General features: G+C 45.1%; 1 protein-coding gene across 1 annotated transcript in view; it reads left to right on the top strand.

Moving 5' to 3' along the window:
* The first annotated feature begins 9,207 nt into the window (after window positions 1-9,207).
* The window catches only part of LOC138265784 (gamma-glutamyl hydrolase-like), a 189,092-nt gene continuing 180,436 nt past the window's right edge, over window positions 9,208-17,863 (top strand). The window contains exon 1 of the mRNA XM_069213812.1: window positions 9,208-9,785. Within this exon, the coding sequence (XP_069069913.1) occupies window positions 9,686-9,785 (100 nt within the window). The 5' untranslated portion in view covers window positions 9,208-9,685. The remainder of the gene's footprint in view (window positions 9,786-17,863) is intronic.

A 17,863-nucleotide genomic window follows, 5' to 3' on the forward strand; every position in this document is an offset into this window, starting at 1 on the left:
ACTCATGCTAACTAAGGCCTAATGTTTTATTCAGCAAAACCTTAACATATAACTCTAAATGCTAATACAGAATCATACATTAGTACATTAATAATCCATTATTAATCAACTTCGTTAATCATCGTATACATTGGTGGCCACTCCCTGTGGGCACATTTAAAACACACGTTTAGTAAAACACAGCAATACATTTTCTATGCGGCATCATTATACATTAGTTCGCAAATACTTCATGTTAATTTTGATTATAAAACTACACTCCAAAAAAGGATAGGAAGAAGAAAGACAGGAGGAAAGAAAGACAGGAAAATGGTGATGAAGGGAGAAAGCATGGATGAAGAAGCACCTGCAAGAGTGAGATAGAGATAACAAATGAGGATGGTGGAAGAAAGAAGTATGAGGAAGAATCAATCAGCAACCCAACCATTTGGCTGTGATGGGGGCACACAGCTAAAAACCTTTAAGCTTTGTCAAATTTTTTAAACAAAGTGAGCCCTGGCATACCCTTGGGAATACCAGTTTAGCAGGGGCACGGTCCCAATCCCCAGATTTGAGGGAGAGGAAAGGAATCTTGGTGTCAGCCTGGGGAACAGCACTACTTATTTTCAACACTTGTACCAAACAGTCCTTATTTTCCAAAGGTGTGGGAGCGAAATATGTTTGCAACACGGCAGACACGGACTACAAAGAAGATAACAGCAGTCAGGAAGAAACTGTACTTTCCTCATACATTTTTTATTGATACTTAGTCAGGGTTTGGTCCTCTCCACAAAATAGAAGGATTTCCTTTCCCCAATTTTCTACTTCATCTAAAACACAGCAATTTGTTATAAAGCCATTAAATCTTCTGATACTATATTTGTTGATGTTTTTGGTGCATTTCTGAGTTTTTACAGATACTTTGGATAACCACTTTAAGACAACGCCATATCTTATGAAAATCAATGGTCTCTACGTTAGTTTAAAAAACGTAATCAATACATATAGGAGTTTTATCTCTGAAATTGGTTTGGTAAAAAGAAAAAAAACTATTACATTTCCAAAAATATAGATATCATACTGGCTAAGTCATGTCCTATTTGCACAAAACAGTGATCTGGGAGTGATCAGAAAATAGAGAGGCATAAATATCCAAACTATTCATTTTCCAACAAGTGGAGCCTAACAAAAAACTCAAAAATGTTTAGTAAGGTAAGTGTAGGAAGTTGGCTCTGTATGTGCTATTTCAAAGTAAGGAATAGCATGCACAGAGTCCAAGGGTTCCCCTTAGAGGTAAGATAGTGGCAAAAAGAGATAATACTAATGCTCTATTTTGTGGTAGTGTGGTCGAGCAGTAGGCTTATCCAAGGAGTAGTGTTAAGCATTTGTTGTACATACACACAGGCAATCAATGAGGAACACACACTCAGAGACAAATCCAGCCAATAGGTTTTGTTATAGAAAAATATATTTTCTTAGTTTATTTTAAGAACCACAGGTTCAAATTCTACATGTAATATCTCATTTGAAAGGTATTGCAGGTAAGTACTTTAGGAACTTTGAATCATTACATTAGCATGTATACTTTTTACATAAAACACAATAAGCTGTTTTAAAAGTGGACACAGTGCAATTTTCACAGTTCCTGGGGGAGGTAAAGTATTGTTAGGTTTCACAGATAAGTAAGTCACTTACAGGTTTCAGTTCTTGGTCCAAGGTAGCCCACCGTTGGGGGTTCAGAGCAACCCCAAAGTCACCACACCAGCAGCTCAGGGCCGGTCAGGGGCAGAGGTCAAAGAGGTGCCCGAAACACATAGGCTTCAATGGAGAGTAGGGGGTGCCCCGGTTCCAGTCTGCCAGCAGGTAAGTACACGCGTCTTCGGAGGGCAGACCAGGGGGGTTTTGTAGGGCACAAGTCTGACTTGTGTGTGGGACACAAGTCAGCACAAAAAGTACACCCTCAGCAGCGCGGGGGCGGCCGGGTGCAGTGTGCAAACACGCGTCGGGTTTACAATGGTTTTCAATGAGAGACCAAGGGATCTCTTCAGCGTTGCAGGCAGGCAAGGGGGGGGGCTCCTCGGGGTAGCCACCACCTGGGCAAGGGAGAGGGCCTCCTGGGGGTCACTCCTGCACAGGAGTTCCGTTCCTTTAGGTGCTGGGGGCTGCGGGTGCAGGGTCTTTTCCAGCCGTCGGGAAATGGAGTTCAGGCAGTCGCGGTCAGGGGGAGCCTCGGGATTCCCTCTGCAGGCGTCGCTGTGGGGGCTCAGGGGGGACAACTTTGGTTACTCACGGTCTCGGAGTCGCCGGAGGGTCCTCCCTGAGGTGTTGGTTCTCCACCAGTCGAGTCGGGGTCGCCGGGTGCAGTGTTGCAAGTCTCACGCTTCTTGCGGGGAGTTGCAGGGGTCTTTAAATCTGCTCCTTTGAAACAAAGTTGCAGTTCTTTTGGAGCAGTGCCGCTGTCCTCAGGAGTTTCTTGTCTTTCTTGAAGCAGGGCAGTCCTCAGAGGATTCAGAGGTCGCTGGTCCCTTGGAAAGCGTCGCTGGAGCAGGTTTCATTGGAAGGCAGGAGACAGGCCGGTAAGTCTGGGGCCAAAGCAGTTGGTGTCTTCTGTTCTTCCTCTGCATGGGGTTTTTCAGCTCAGCAGTCCTCTTCTTCTTGTTAGTTGCAGGAATCTAAATTCTTAGGTTCAGGGAAGCCCTTAAATACTAAATTTAAGGGTGTGTTTAGGTCTGGGGCGTTAGTAGCCAATGGCTACTAGCCCTGAGGGTGGGTACACCCTCTTTGTGCCTCCTCCCAAAGGGAGGGGGTCACATCCCTAATCCTATTGGGGAATCCTCCATCTGCAAGATGGAGGATTTCTAGAAGTTAGAGTCACTTCAGCTCAGGACACCTTAGGGGCTGTCCTGACTGGCCAGTGACTCCTCCTTGTTATTCTCATTATTTTCTCCGGCCTTGCCGCCAAAAGTGGGGGCCGTGGCCGGAGGGGGCGGGCAACTCCACTAGCTGGAGTGTCCTGCGGTGCTGGCACAAAGCGGTGAGCCTTTGAGGCTCACCGCCAGGTGTGACAGCTCCTGCCTGGGGGAGGTGTTAGCATCTCCACCCAGTGCAGGCTTTGTTACTGGCCTCAGAGTGACAAAGGCACTCTCCCCATGGGGCCAGCAACATGTCTCGGTTGTGGTAGGCTGCTGGAACCAGTCAGCCTACACAGATAGTCGGTTAAGGTTTCAGGGGGCACCTCTAAGGTGCCCTCTGGGCTGTAGTTTACAATAAAATGTACACTGGCATCAGTGTGCATTTATTGTGCTGAGAAGTTTGATACCAAACTTCCCAGTTTTCAGTGTAGCCATTATGGTGCTGTGGAGTTCGTGTAAAACAGACTCCCAGACCATATACTCTTATGGCTACCCTGCACTTACAATGTCTAAGGTATTGCTTAGACACTGTAGGGGCACAGTGCTCATGCACTGGTGCCCTCACCTATGGTATAGTGCACCCTGCCTTAGGGCTGTAAGGCCTACTAGAGGGGTGACTTATCTATACCTGCATAGGCAGTGAGAGGCTGGCATGGCACCCTGAGGGGAGTGCCATGTCGACTTACTCGTTTTGTTCTCACCAGCACGCACAAGCTGGCAAGCAGTGTGTCTGTGCTGAGTGAGGGGTCTCCAGGGTGGCATAAGACATGCTGCAGCCCTTAGAGACCTTCCTTGGCATCAGGGCCCTTGGTACCAGGGGTACCACCTACAAGGGACTTATCTGGATGCCAGGGTGTGCCAATTGTGGATACAAAAGTACAGGTTAGGGAAAGAACACTGGTGCTGGGGCCTGGTTAGCAGGCCTCAGCACACTTTCAATTCAAAACATAGCATCAGCAAAGGCAAAAAGTCAGGGGGTAACCATGCCAAAAAGGCATTTCCTTACAGTAAGTATGCTATGAGTTCTGCAGATAAAGCTTACACCAAGCACCTCTCAATAGCTACCCTCAAAATTGAAAAGCTGTACCCCTGTGAATGGCCAGCACACATGAGAGCACAGCTTCCTGTATCCATGTATATTTCTGTTTTCATTTAATATTATGTTCTTTTTTTAGGGATGTGAGTTTCTTGCAACATGATCACAGTAACGGATATTCACATATCTAAGATGCATGCTCGTACATATGTGGATAACACACCAATCTTCTCTTATTTTTTATCCCGTTGATACCGAGCAACAATGATTTTAAATTCATATCAATCATTACATAATTTCAATAGTTTTGCAATATCTGTTATTTTTTATCTCAGCTCCTTCACCTGAGCATGCCCTTCATCCTCCTCTTACCTGCTCCATTGGACTGTATGTTTTTGGTTCCACAAGTTTTGCAATCCCCATGACTTTTTTGTTTAATAGCTAAAGTGTGCAGTTTGTTATACTTTTAATGTGTATGACTTCTTCCAAAATGTTCTCCAGAAACCCATTTGCTGATTTCAGCCTAGGAGGTGAAAAAAGGGGTATACCAGAGAATTTCTTAGCGCCACTGGAAGTTCGATGTAGTGAAGGTTTCAATTTAATAGGGTTATCAAAGTTGAAGGTATAGTCTTCCAGGTTGTATAAACAGACTCTGATGAGTACTGCTGTGTTTAGAATCTGGATCCTCTTGTTAAAACATATATACCAGAATGTGCTTTTATGTTCTTTTTCTTTAAAACCCTCTGTGGGGTGCTGTCCTCAGCGCTATCATGTTACAGAGGGAGAAATTTCAATTTTAAGGGTTTTTTAAAAGTATTTTAATAGTGGAATCCCGAATAAGCTGACACAATTTGAATTGTGGGAATACTATTAATTCAATACACCCACCATTACAAGATAGACACTTTTGATCACCATCTTAGTTTGCGGTCTAAGCTCCATATGGAGGAGACTAATGTGACAGTGATATGACCATGCCGATGGCGCCCCAAAGGCACAGCAAAGGAAAGCCTGTTTGCACCCGTCCGCGCACTGATCGCACACCATGCCATACTGTTGGCTGCCCCACTGAGACCAGGGGCCATCCAGTGATATCACAAGGGTCAGAATTTGCAATACGAGAGACCAATTACTACAAATAGATAAGCTGGTCAACAACCATACACTAATATCAACCTCCACTGGGACTAGTGAAGACTCTCCCTCAGTCATAAAATAAAGACTCATCGGACTCAATGAGATGTGGCATTATAAATGAGAGGTCTTTAATAAAACACTCCACTGAGATTAATCTGATGCTAATGACAGATAAATGCGATGTACTGTTTGTAACAGAGACATGGACCACTCATGACTCGGTCATAGGCGTGGGCAAGGCATGTCCTTCATGTTTCAAAATCCTTCATAGGCCACGGGAAAACAAGCAAAGGGGGAAGGGGGAATAATTTTTAATGAAAAATTGAATTTCATCACTATCACTTTAGATTAATTAGTCGGCCCCAAACTAATGGGCTTTCCTTCAAGATCTGCTAAAGTTTGTATCTTCTCAGGAATTATCTGCTCTCAACCTTCAGACTCTACAAGCCCCTACCTGCAACCAGACATAGAGGTCATCTGTAATATGGCCCACACCCGTTCAAACTTTTTCATCCTGGGAAATTTTAATCTGTGGGTGGGAGGGGACTTATCACTCCCATTTAAGGAACTGCAGGGCTCCTGTGAACTCCTAGGACTGTGGCAACTAATACACGGACCTACTCACTAAGGTTGTCACACCTAGGTTCTTATTTTTGCACTAGAGGAACTAATATTAAGTAATGGCATGAAATCCATGTTTTGAACTGACCATGCATAAATAACCTTCCATGTTAATATAAAGGAACTAAACACTTCGAATATTGACTCAGCCAGAATGAGAAAAGGAAGAGCTTGGCATAAACTAAATAGGCCAACACAAGGAAAAGTATTTAATTTGTCCACATTGTTTGATTCTGGGAAATCAGTAGATGACAACTATGAAGGTTAGACGAGGGACGCTTAGGAGCATAAGATAAAGAAATACCATTCAAAAACATGAAAACTCAACGCAGGCCCTCAACTTGATGGTATAGTCAACAATTAAAAATACTATAACAAGCATGTAAGAAACTGTAAAGAAAGTGGCACAGTTCTTATTCAGGTGATGACAAAAAATGTCTGAAGAGAGCCTTAAAGGATTACAAGAGAGAGGTTTGTAAATCAAAAGCCAACTGTTATGTTAATGCTATTCTAGAAGCCCCAAATAGTGTTAAAAATGTATTTGATGTCATGTGTGAATTGTCTATCCCAGATTGTATAAAACAAGAATTAAACATCACACGCGCCCTGTGATAGCCTTGATGATTCTTGGAACATAAGATTAAAAATATTCTTGAAGACATCCGGAGTTCTCATCATCTGACAGATCTTAGCTTCAAAGATACTCAATCAGACGTGAAAAATGAAACATCTATATCGGTCCTAGCAAAGATGGATGTATCTGATATAGCGACCCCCTTGTCCGTCATCCAAGCAAGTCAACAATTTTTCAACCCTATGACTGAGGACTGCTTTCGGGCTACAGCAATGTCCTCTACATCTGGCTCCCCTCTAGACTCCCTACTGCACACAGTCTGGAACGATATGGCGGATGAACTAATTCCCTGCTATTGCAGATATGTAACCAATACCTGGAATCAGGTATTGTCTAGGAGGCCTGGAAAAAGGCTATAGTTATCCCCTATTAAAGAAGTCCTCTGCAGACCCTTTCGGTCTACGCAACTATAGGCCACTATCGCTTCTGCCCTTTCCTGTAAAAATCTTAGAACATTTTGTCAGCCAAAAACTGTTCCAGCATCTGGAACACCCTAATCTCCTAGAAGAAGAGCAGTTTGGATTCAAATCAGCACATGGAACTGAGTCCGGTCTGTTTTTAGCTATGGGTGAACTCCAGATGAGGATAGATAGCGGCCAGTCAGCGGTTCTGATACTACTCGATCTATCAGCCACTTTTGATATAGTAAATCACAAAACGCTGCTGGTAAGGCTAGCTACGAATGGAGTCAGTGATACAGTATTGAACTGGATGCATGCTTACCTCTCAGAGGAGTGCCACCCGTTTCTCTGCCTCCATCCTGCTCTGACTTTAAAACCATCAAACATTGTGTCCCACAGTGTTTGGCACTCAGTCCAATTTTCTATAACATTTATATGAGCCCACTAATACCACTCATCAAACTCCATAACTTTAGGCTGGTCAACTATGATGATCACAGACCATTGATTCTGTCTAGTGAAAGCAATAAGCAGGATGCTCTGGACGATCCACAACTAGGGGCTCACTTTTGACAACAAGCTATCCAAGGACAGCCATGAAAACAAAGTTGCAGGCACCTGCTTTGCACTTCTCCATGGCCTCAGCAAATTTCTACCGCTGTTGTCCTCTCATGCTAAAACCTTAATTGTGCGCTGGATAAAACTAAGTAGAATTTGACTATTGCAATGCCTTGCTCATAAGAGTACCTTACCATTGGGTAAACAGACTGTACTGAGGCTGAACAGCTGCTGCAAAACTGGTATTAAACAGTCAAAGAAGATCATCTGCATCTAATGCTCTGAAGTAGCTCCATCGGCTCCTGTTAAAACAGAAGATAGCCTTCAAATCTCTGTGCATGTTTTTAAAAGCACTTCAGGGCAAGGGCCCTGTACCCCTACAAAACGACTAAAAATATATGATCAGAGGAGGTATCTACACTCAGCATCTGTGAATCTGATCTGCATTGCAAAATTCTGAAAGTCAGGGTGGAAGATCCTTAATGATCGGAGAGGCTCAGCTATGGAAACATTTACCAGCCACATTAAGATCTGCATCTGACCTACTGCACTGTAGAAAAGCCTTGAAAACCTGGTTCTTTCCCGTGTAGAGGCTCCTTGTGCAAGGATACCTGTATAGCGATAGTGCACTTTATAAATGTTATACATAAATAAATAGTTACCTACTGTGGCCTTTAGTTCCTGACATCAGAGGTATTTCTGAAACACTAACCAGTGCTGAGTATACAATTTCCAAAAGAAGACACAGAAGTGGGAGACTCAGATGGGCCGCCTTTAGGCACTTTGCTGGCAAATATGTATGTGTGTCCCCGGAGAGTCGAAAATCAAATTACATGCAGAAGATGTGGCTCCGTATTTGGCACCTGAAGAGCCTTAGACTTGATCTCCAAATTTTAAGCAGTGCAAAGATATAAAATTAACCAAGAAAAGACCAAGGTGATGTTGATAGGAGCTGGACCTAAATTACGGCCCAGAGTAATGAAACATTGTGTTCATGATGTCTCAATAAAGAGACATGGAAATATGGGTGATCACTGACATCAGCAAACTGTTTGACGAAAATTATAGCCATCTGTTAAAATACATATACAGACTAAAACATTGCTAGTTAATTTAGTGGGACTGATATATCTGGTTAAAATGGATATGCTCCTCCAATGTTTATATCTGATTCTGGTCCCCAACCAACACCCACTAATGACGCTCTTTAGCACGTAAAGCTCATTTATCGACTAATCTTTAAATACATCTGACTCGATCTTGGTACCATACGTCCCTGAAATTACTATAGTGGACCGATAGTATCACTGGGTTTTGTTGGGGATGTTAAAACGTTGTAGTTACTTGGGAACAAGTTGTTTGACTGCCCTAACTAGCACAAATCTGGAGGAAGATTGCAAAATTACTAGAAATAATAGTTGAGGAGGAAAATGATTCTCTCCCCTAAAAAGTGGTTATTTGGGCTTCCTTTCCATCAATGTAAAAATGAAGTAGGACAAAGCACGTGGCCGAGTCACAAAAGCTTTTATGAGTACAAGTTGTACATTTTTGCATACTCTATAGCAGGCCTTTGTGAATTGGCCCAAAAACATCCGAATCCCTATTAGTAAAAAAAAATGCAAAGAGGGTACAGTATTTTCTATTAGTACTAATTGTTTATGAATACTCCTTGAAAGTGTGGTTATTATTCATTTAGTAGATGTTTTGGGCCAAAGTCACAGAGAAATGTAAAAGATGAGAACACTTTCCAATGCCACTTCCTTGTTCGCAAAAGCATCCCGAGGAAGCACGCACATGTAGGTGACGACAAAGCCTCCTTGCGAAACATGCTTTTTGTCACACTTCTTGTAAAGAGGTGGGAAGTTCCCAAAGGGCTTCTCGCTGCTCCACCTCAGCACAACAAAAAAACAATCACGACACTTCCTCCCTGACTCAGCTCCTCCTCCTGGCGGATAAAAGCCTGCTCGAGAAAGTAATGTTTATCAATAGGGTTGTTTCCTAAAAAGCCGACGCAAGATACGCGGCGCCTGGCAGACACATTGGCGTGCCCTCCTGTCAAGAAGAGAGGCCTGCTGTGGCCATCCACTCTGGATGAACCATGCCGAGGACAGTCAACTGAGGGATTTGACTTGCGTTACGGCGAGATATCTACAGCCGTGCTGACACAGAGACATCTGCCACCTCCATTGAGTGACTAAATCTGTAATTCATCCACTACTCCTCTTTGTAGGAACTTCGAATCCAGTAGCTAGGCTCGCCTGTGCCTGTCCGCTTTAGGTCGGGAAAAAAGAGGCGGTGTTTCCCTTGGTTGCCTCAGAGTTAAGCGACTTTCTACGACACTGGTAAAACCAACGAGTGATTGCTACACAGTCGCTTCGGGCGCGTGAACGGAGCAGGGACCTGAAGGATGGCTTTCCTCTGGGCCGCTGTGTTGTCATTAGCTCTGCTGTCCCCCTCCACACCGGCGCTGCCTCTCCAGGGCACCCTCAACGACAGGCCAATCGTGGGTAAGTATTCCGATGGGAAAGTGAGGAAACTCAGGTGGAGTGCTCCACGACCTAGTAATTTAAAATGTCTACAGGTACTTTCTTGGCAACATTTTAGAGCAGGCAAGTAAGTGATTTAAAAAAAATAGTCGGGCGAATGTATTATTCCCGCTGATTTGTATTGAAGCAGAGGCAATCTGCCTGAATCGGGTCTATTGGTAGGTATGAAAGCATACGATCAGCACTTCATTTTTGACAGCTTAGTAATATGGCCCAAACAAAAACAGAGTTCTTAACTCCGTTTTTGTTCGCGCTATGTAAGACTGCCAAAAATAAAATGTCAGGCCTGTAACATTCTCTGATCTCCCCTTCCAAGAATTAAGGACAACGTTTTATTCTTTAATGTCAGAGGTAATTCTTGGAGGGAAGATTGTAGAGTGCATGACAGGTATCAACATTTTATTTTTGTTACTTTTACAATACTCTGAATTGGGTTTCTGCATGCAGGAATTTTGAGGCAGGAGACTTAACCTTGAAATCTGTATTCTGCTGCCTGAATCAGGAGAGTTGGCATTAACTCCTGCACTTGTCTCACTCCAGTATTTTACCTTGCCCATGTTTTCCCCGCCAATGGCGTCCAAGACAAGAACAGCACTACATTTTTAGTGGATATAACTTGGCCGCTTTATTACCAACAAAGACACGATTGCCCATAAGTATTAAAATAATTTGTTGTGGCAAGGCATTAATCTTTTGCTGCCTAGCCCGCATCATCACTGCTTTCCAAATCATACTTCTGATATTAAATCATCACACTTGGTCTCATAAATCAAAAATATCTATACAGAATCAAAATTAAAATCAAAATCAAGTTCAAATCACCATACAGTTCTGCAGTGATAGATCGGCCTTTGAGTCCTGGCCTCTGTTTGTTATGTCTCTTTTCCCCCTTTTGTCTGTAAGCAATCCCACATTTTGTCTTGGAGGGAGCTCAGTCCATAGTGTTCGTTTTACCATGTTTCTCTGAGGGGGTAGCCTCTAACTTTTTGGATTAGGCCCAACTTGCTACCTTGCATGTGTCTGTGCCCTGCCATCCGTCCTGGCGAGTCTGGGCTGCGAGTGCTGTGTTCCGCTTACCCCCCTTAGCGGACTTCTTTTCACCCTCCCGTAAGGCATCCCCAGGTGTGTGGCCTTCCACTTGCAGACCACCTTACTAGGTGTGCTTACCGTCAGTATTGGTAAAACCTCCTTTAATTACCACCACGCTGCCTGAGAGGCTTACGTCTCCGAGCAGCTCCCCCCATATGCTCTATTTTATTTATTTTTATTTTTTATGTGCCATTCCCACAGCCAGGTTTGCCCAGAAAATCTCCATTCCTTCCGATGATAGGTGCACTCTGTCAGGTGCGTACAACTCCGCTCGCCTGGGGTGGATCAGCCCGTGGCGTATGCTTTCAAGACCGTTTGCTTTGCAATAATTGCAGACCGCAATGTTCAGTTTCCTCCTGGAGTTGTCCACCGCCTTGCTTGACAAAGCCCAACATCAGTTGAACCTCAGGACTATTTCTGACCAGATGATTGTGGTGCTGCCGCATAACCGTGTTATTTCCATCAGACTCTGTCTGATCTCATTCAGTAGTATCTTCCTCCCCACCTGGGTCAAGTCTTTACCCCCCAGGTGGATGATTATTATGTCTGGTTGTTTCTGAGCTGTCTCTACTAACCCTTGCACTGTCTGTAAGAGTTGTGCCTACTTCATGCTGGGGAAGCCCCACCATCCGATGTTTGTCACAGTTTGGACTCTTTTCACTCTATTGATGTCTGGTTCCACCATGCCTGTAACCTAGAAATGAAGGAGTGCCCAACCACCCAAAATGTCCTGGTTTGTGTGCCTGTCAATGGAATCAGAGACACAATCTGTCAGGGGAAATGAGGTGTGGCAAGGCCCCATTATATTAAATGTGGCCGTACATAGCTTTTGTATGCTTTATAGAGCCACCTACCCACTGCTTTGATGGCGTCTTCCTCCATACCAAAATCTGCTGCCGTTGTGGCTGCCCCTATGCGAAAAGAGTGTGAACAAAAAACTGCTGGTGGCAAGCCTCCTTGTCTCAATGTTTTGCGCATGACTGCCGTGAACTGGAATTTGCTCAACCAGTCCCCACCGCTGTGCATAAATAGGGGGCCCAGCGCTCTAGGGCGCGAAGGAAAGTAATTTTTTAACCTACAGACGGGACAATATTTTGTTTGTGCAATGCAGCTGAGCTGAATCCAGGTGCCCCTGCCCCGCTGGTCGGTTTTTGATTTCTTTAGTGAAAAACAAACCCCGTCAGACTCCAGTCTGCAATCTTCCGCCTGGAGGCAACTGCCACCACCAATTCTCCTAGTTCTGGCTACTATCTTGCTTATGCGAAAAGCCCCAGAGAATGCTGTAGTGAAAGCTGCTCTGAATAGACCTAACTCATACGGGTTGTCTGCCGCTGTTTCCAATGCGTCTATCAATATTGTCAGCCTATTAAAATCTATGGGGCGTCTGTTGTCCAGTTTTGGTCCCTGTTTCCAGCCCTTCATGGCTTTTCTTATGTAGTGTGACGCTGTAGGATCTGTCCCTGTCTGAATCTTTGAGAAATGAGCCACTGCTGCCAGGTGGGCCTGTGCCTAAGACTTCGTCTTCCCCTGCTAGTAGGCCCAATTGATGAAACGCTCAACTGCCGGTCTGGTCGCCGCCACATCCCTGGGCGACTTTAACACCTCTATTTCCATCAGTGACCTGGCATATTTGGAATACCTCTTGAGTGTCTCAGTCTTGAGCGCATTCCGAACTAATATTGACAAGTCTACTCCACCAGCTCCCACAGACCTTGTTGAAACAAAGTCATCACCTGTCTCGCCTCATGGGCTAGTTTCCTGAATCTGTCCATCTGGGAACGAGAGAGAGCATCTGCTCATGAATTTTTAATGCCCTGCACGTGTCTAGCCCTGACATCCAGGTTCCCCCTGAGTTGCAGGCTGACCATTCACCTCAGAAGTCTCAGTGTGTCAGGGCAGGATGCCGATCCTTTGTTTATGGCTAATACCACTTCTAGGTTGTCTGACCAAATCGTTAGTTTCATGTTCTGCAGTTTAGCCTTCCAGACTGTCAAAGCTACTACTATAGGAAATAGTTCTAAGAATGTGATGTTCCTGGTGATACCCAGCTTATACCACCTGGCCGTCCATTTGTCTGCACACCACTCTGTGCCTAGCAGTGCCCCAAAACCACAGCCACCTGTGACGTCTGCGAGCAATGCTATTTACTTGGCTGATATCTGGCCCTCTCTCCAAATAAGTCAGCCGTTGAAGTGGTCCAGGAAGGAATCCCACATGGCCAAATCTCTTTTTACTCCTGATTCTAGCCTGACATGATGGTGTTTCTTTCGCAAGCCTGATATCAGTCTGCCTAAACGCCTTGCTAAGACTCGCCCCGCTGGGATAACCCTGGTTGCGAAATTCAGTTTGCCAACCATCCTTTGTACTTCGCCAAGGTTTACTTTCTGCTTCCCTTGCAGTGACCTGATCTTCTCTCTTAGTTCTGACACCTTATCCCACAGGATCCTGGAGGTTCTCCCAACTGAATCTAGCTCTATGCCCAAGAAGACTATTGTTGTGACTGGACCTACTGTTTTTTCCTCTGCCAGGGGGACACCTGTTTCCACTGCGAGGTCCTGAAAAGCCCTCAGTAAACTGCTGCATTCACCCATATCTGCTTTACCAACAAATAAGAAATCATCCAGGTAGTGAATTTTCCCCCCAGCTGGGTGTTTTTTGTGTAGCGCCCATTCCAATAATGTACTAAACTGCTCGAAGTAAGCACACAATATGGAGCAACCCATGGGCATGGCTTTGTCGACATACACTTTCCACTTGTGTTTGAGGCCCAGTAGGTGAAAGCTATCTGGGTGAACTGGTAATAAGCGGAAAGCTGACTCAATGTCTGCTTTTGCCATTAGGGCCCTTCTGCCCACTGACCTTATCATATAAATGGCATTGTCTACTGTGGCGTAACCTACTGAACAAGATTCAGTGGGGATGCTGTCATTCACTGATGCACCTTCTGGGAATGATAGATGGTGTATGAGCATGTATTGGCCTGTCTCTTTCTTTGGTACCACGCCGAAAGGTGAGATTATTAAGTCATTAGGGTGAGGGAGGGGAAGTGGTCCTTCGATGCGACCTAGACTCAACTCCTTGTCTATTTTTTGCTGTACCACTTCAGGGTGTTCCCTGGCCGATTTAATCTTTTTGCCATTACTCCCTTCTACTTGACCTCTCACTGGGATCTTGAAACCTTGTTCAAATCCTTTCACCAATAGATCTGCTTATTTCTTGTTGTAGTACTCATTAGCTAGTTTCTTCAGGAATTATGTGTTGATAGGGGATCTAGCTAATTTAAATTTTTTCCAGATCCCGACCCGTGTTGGAAGACTGTCTTTAATGTTTCCTTTTCTTCTCTTTTTTTGTCTGATCGGTGTTTGCTTTTCTTGCATGCTGCTGCTGGGTGGTCCCCCCCACATGACGAACAGCTGTGTCTGAACTTACAACTCTGTCCCCATGTGCACTCATCTATTTCAAATTTCCAACAGATAGCCTGCGATCCCTTGTCTCCCTGACCATTACCACTGTGCCAGGGCTTGAATCTATGAAATTATTTAAGTTTCTCGTGTTTTCCTTTGTGATATGTGTCCGAAATGGATATAACTTGGCCGCTTTATTACCAACAAAGACACATATGCGATTGCCCATATGTATTGAAATCATTTGTTGTGGCGAGGCAATAATCTTTTGCCGCCTAGCCCGCATCATCACTGCTATCCAAATCATACTTCTGTTATTAAATCATCACACTTGTGGTCTCATAAATCAAAAATATCAATACAGACTCAAAATCAAAATCAAGTTCAAATCACCGTGCAGTTCTTACAACCAGAAATGGCAGTGATCGATCGGCCTTTGAGTCCTGGCCTCTGTTTGTGATGTCTCTTTTTCCCCTTTTGTCTGTAAGCAATCCCACATTTTGTCTTGGAGGGGGCTCAGTCCATAGTATTTGTTTTACCATGTTTCTCTGAGGGGGTAGCCTCTAATTTTTTGGATTAGGCCCAACTCGCTACCTTGTGTGTGTCTGTGCCCTGCCATCCGTCCTGGGGGGTCTGGGCTGCGAGTGCCGTGTTCCACTTACGCCCCTTAGCTGGTCTCTTTTCACGCTGCTGTAAGGCATCCCCAGGTGTGTGGCCTTCCATTTGCACACTGCCTTACTAGGTGTTCTTAGTGTCAGTTTTGGTAAAACCTCCTTTAATTAATGATTGCCACTTCCGCCTGTCCGGCTTCGTGACTAGATGCTGTGTTGTTGGGGTGGGTGGGTGGTTTTTCATCCATCATTTTGTTTGCGTGCTGTCCTGGGCCATCTGTTTGTTGTTCTACAAGGACAGGCGCGCTTTATAACCTCACCCCCTTAACCCCCTGCAGGTCTTTGCCTGCCGCCCCATTGGGGGGTTAGAACAATTCAACCCCCCCCATTGGTTTTGGTTTTCGTGCCTTCCTTCCCCCCCAACTTGTTGTTTGGGGGGGTGGGGAGGGCATCTGGGCCGAGCGGGTGCGACCTTTCCCCAAAACTGGTTTTAGCAGTTACTTCCGGGTCCAAGGAGGCCGTTATGGCGCCGGACCATTATGCCCCCTTCAGGGGTGGCCTTTGCTTTAACTCCCACACTTGTCTCACTCCAGTATTTTACCTTGCCCATGTTTTCCCCCGCCAATGGAGTTCTAAGGCAAGAACGGTACTACATTTTTAGTGGATATAACTTGGTCGCTTTATTACCAACAAAGACACATATACGATTGCCCATAAGTATTGAAATCATTTGTTGTGGCAAGGCATTAATACTCTGGCGCCTAGCCCACATCATCACTGCTATCCAAATCATACTTCTGTTATTAAATCATCACACATAGTTGGTGGTCTTCTAAATCAAAAATATAAATTCAAATAAAATTAAAATCAAAATCAAGTTCAAATCACCATGCAGTTCTTACAACCAGAAATGGCAGCGATCGATCGGCCTTTGAATCCTGGCCTCTGTGATGTCCCTTTTTCCCTTTTGTCTCTAAGCTATCCCACATTTTTTCTTGGAGGGGGCTCAGTTTATAGTGTTAGTTTTACCTTGTTTCTCTGAGGGGGTAGCCTCTACTTTTTTGGATTAGGCCCAACTCGCTACCTTGCGTGTGTCTGAGCCCTGGCGGGTCTGGGCTGCGAGTGCCGTGTTCTGCTTACTCCCCTTAGCTGGCCTCTTTTCACCCTGCCTTAAGCCATCCCCAGGTGTGTGGCCTTCCATTTGCACACCGCCTTACTAGGTATGCTTACCGTCAGTATTGGTAAAACCTCCTTTAATTACTGCCAAGCTGTCTGAGAGGCTTACGTCTCCAGGCAGCTCCCCCCAAATACTCTATTTTTAAAAAAAAATGTATGCGCAGCCTGCCTGTGCCATTCCCAGCCAGATTTGCCCTTAAAATCTCCATTCCTTCCAATGATAGGTGCACTCCATCAGGTGCGTACAACTCCGGTTGCCTGGGGTGGATCAGCCTGTGGTGTATGCCTTCAAGACCGTTTGCTTTGCAATACTTGCAGACCGCAATGTTCAGTTTCCTCCTGGAGTTGTCCACCGCCTTGCTTGACAAAAGCCCCACGCCAGTTGAACCTTAGGATTATTTCTGACCAGATGATTGTGGTGCTGCCGCATAACCGTGTTATTTCCATCAGACTCTGTCTGATCTCGTTCAGTAGTATCTTCCTCCCCACCTGGGCTAAGTCGTTACCCCCCAGGTGGTTGATTATTATGTCTGGTTGTTTCTGAGCTGTCTCTACTAACCCTCGCTCTGTCTGTAAGAGTTGTGCCCACTTCATGCCGGGTAGCCCCACCATCCGATGTTTGTCCTTGTTGCATTGGGGGGGGCCTAATGAGGGTTTGATGTATGCCTCGGGAGATTGCCCCACTGACCTAACAGTGTCCTGATCTTTTCCTCCCAGAAACCAAGCCGGCGTGGGGTCCCCTGCAGCTGGCCGTTTGCTCCTAGTTGCCTGAGCTCCCGAGCCTTCCGCTTTATTGTGGTTTTCTTGGCTCCCCGCTTTCTTTGCACATCCCTTACTCTGCCCTGCACCGCTACCCTTCAGTAACAAAGGTGCAAAAGATTTCAAACACACTTTGATTCTCAAGCATTATATGCTCACCCTCCATTGATTTCCACGAACTGCTGTTCTCGGGTGCTTCTCCTGGTGCAGAGGTGGGCCGATTGCCCCCCCTTGGTTTCTTAGCCACCTTCTTCGCCGGTTTTCCTTGTGCTCTCTGCTGCTTGCTTGCTTTATGTGTAGGTTCTAACTCTGGTCCTGGGTCACCAGCGTCGTCCTTTGTGGTAGGGTTTGGCTTTGACCCCTGCCGGGCGTCTCCCTCAGGTGATCTCTCCTCAATCTTCACCCGCAGCCAATCTTTGCCCCACTTCAGTGCCTCAGCCCTCATCTGACCCAGAATCTTCTCCAGATCGTCCTGGTGGTCACCTGCATCCACATCCTCCATGGTGTCACAGTGCGCTCAATACTGTAGTCTCAACTGTCTATAAAATATATATATATATATTTTTTTGTCCTCAAATTATCAGTTGTGGCGAGGCTTAATCAGCTATGATATTTCCAGATATTTCCACTCCTAAAATATATATATATATATTTTTTTTAAACGTTCGTGTGTATTTTCAAAGGATGGGTTTCAGGATATCCTCATACGTTGTTTGAAATGCTAGCTTATTAATGAGATGTCCATGCCCCCACGAAAATTGGCAGCAAAAAATTGGCCCGTCTCCCAGAGTCACATGCGAGGCAGAATTAGGCAATACATGCCATTGGGGAGTCGCGTCACCTGATCTAGGCGGTCCTCCACTCAAGGTGCTGGGGAAATTCTTTGTTGCGGCAAGATATTAATATAAATACTTGCTGTTCGTAGGTTTTGCAAAATTGTCTGTGTTCCCGCTCCCGGCAGTGCCCAAGCTTCCGGTTGCTACTGAAACGAGGAAAAAAA

Source organism: Pleurodeles waltl, chromosome 11 (genome assembly GCF_031143425.1).
Source record: "Pleurodeles waltl isolate 20211129_DDA chromosome 11, aPleWal1.hap1.20221129, whole genome shotgun sequence".
Classification (NCBI taxonomy): Eukaryota; Metazoa; Chordata; class Amphibia; order Caudata; family Salamandridae; genus Pleurodeles; species Pleurodeles waltl.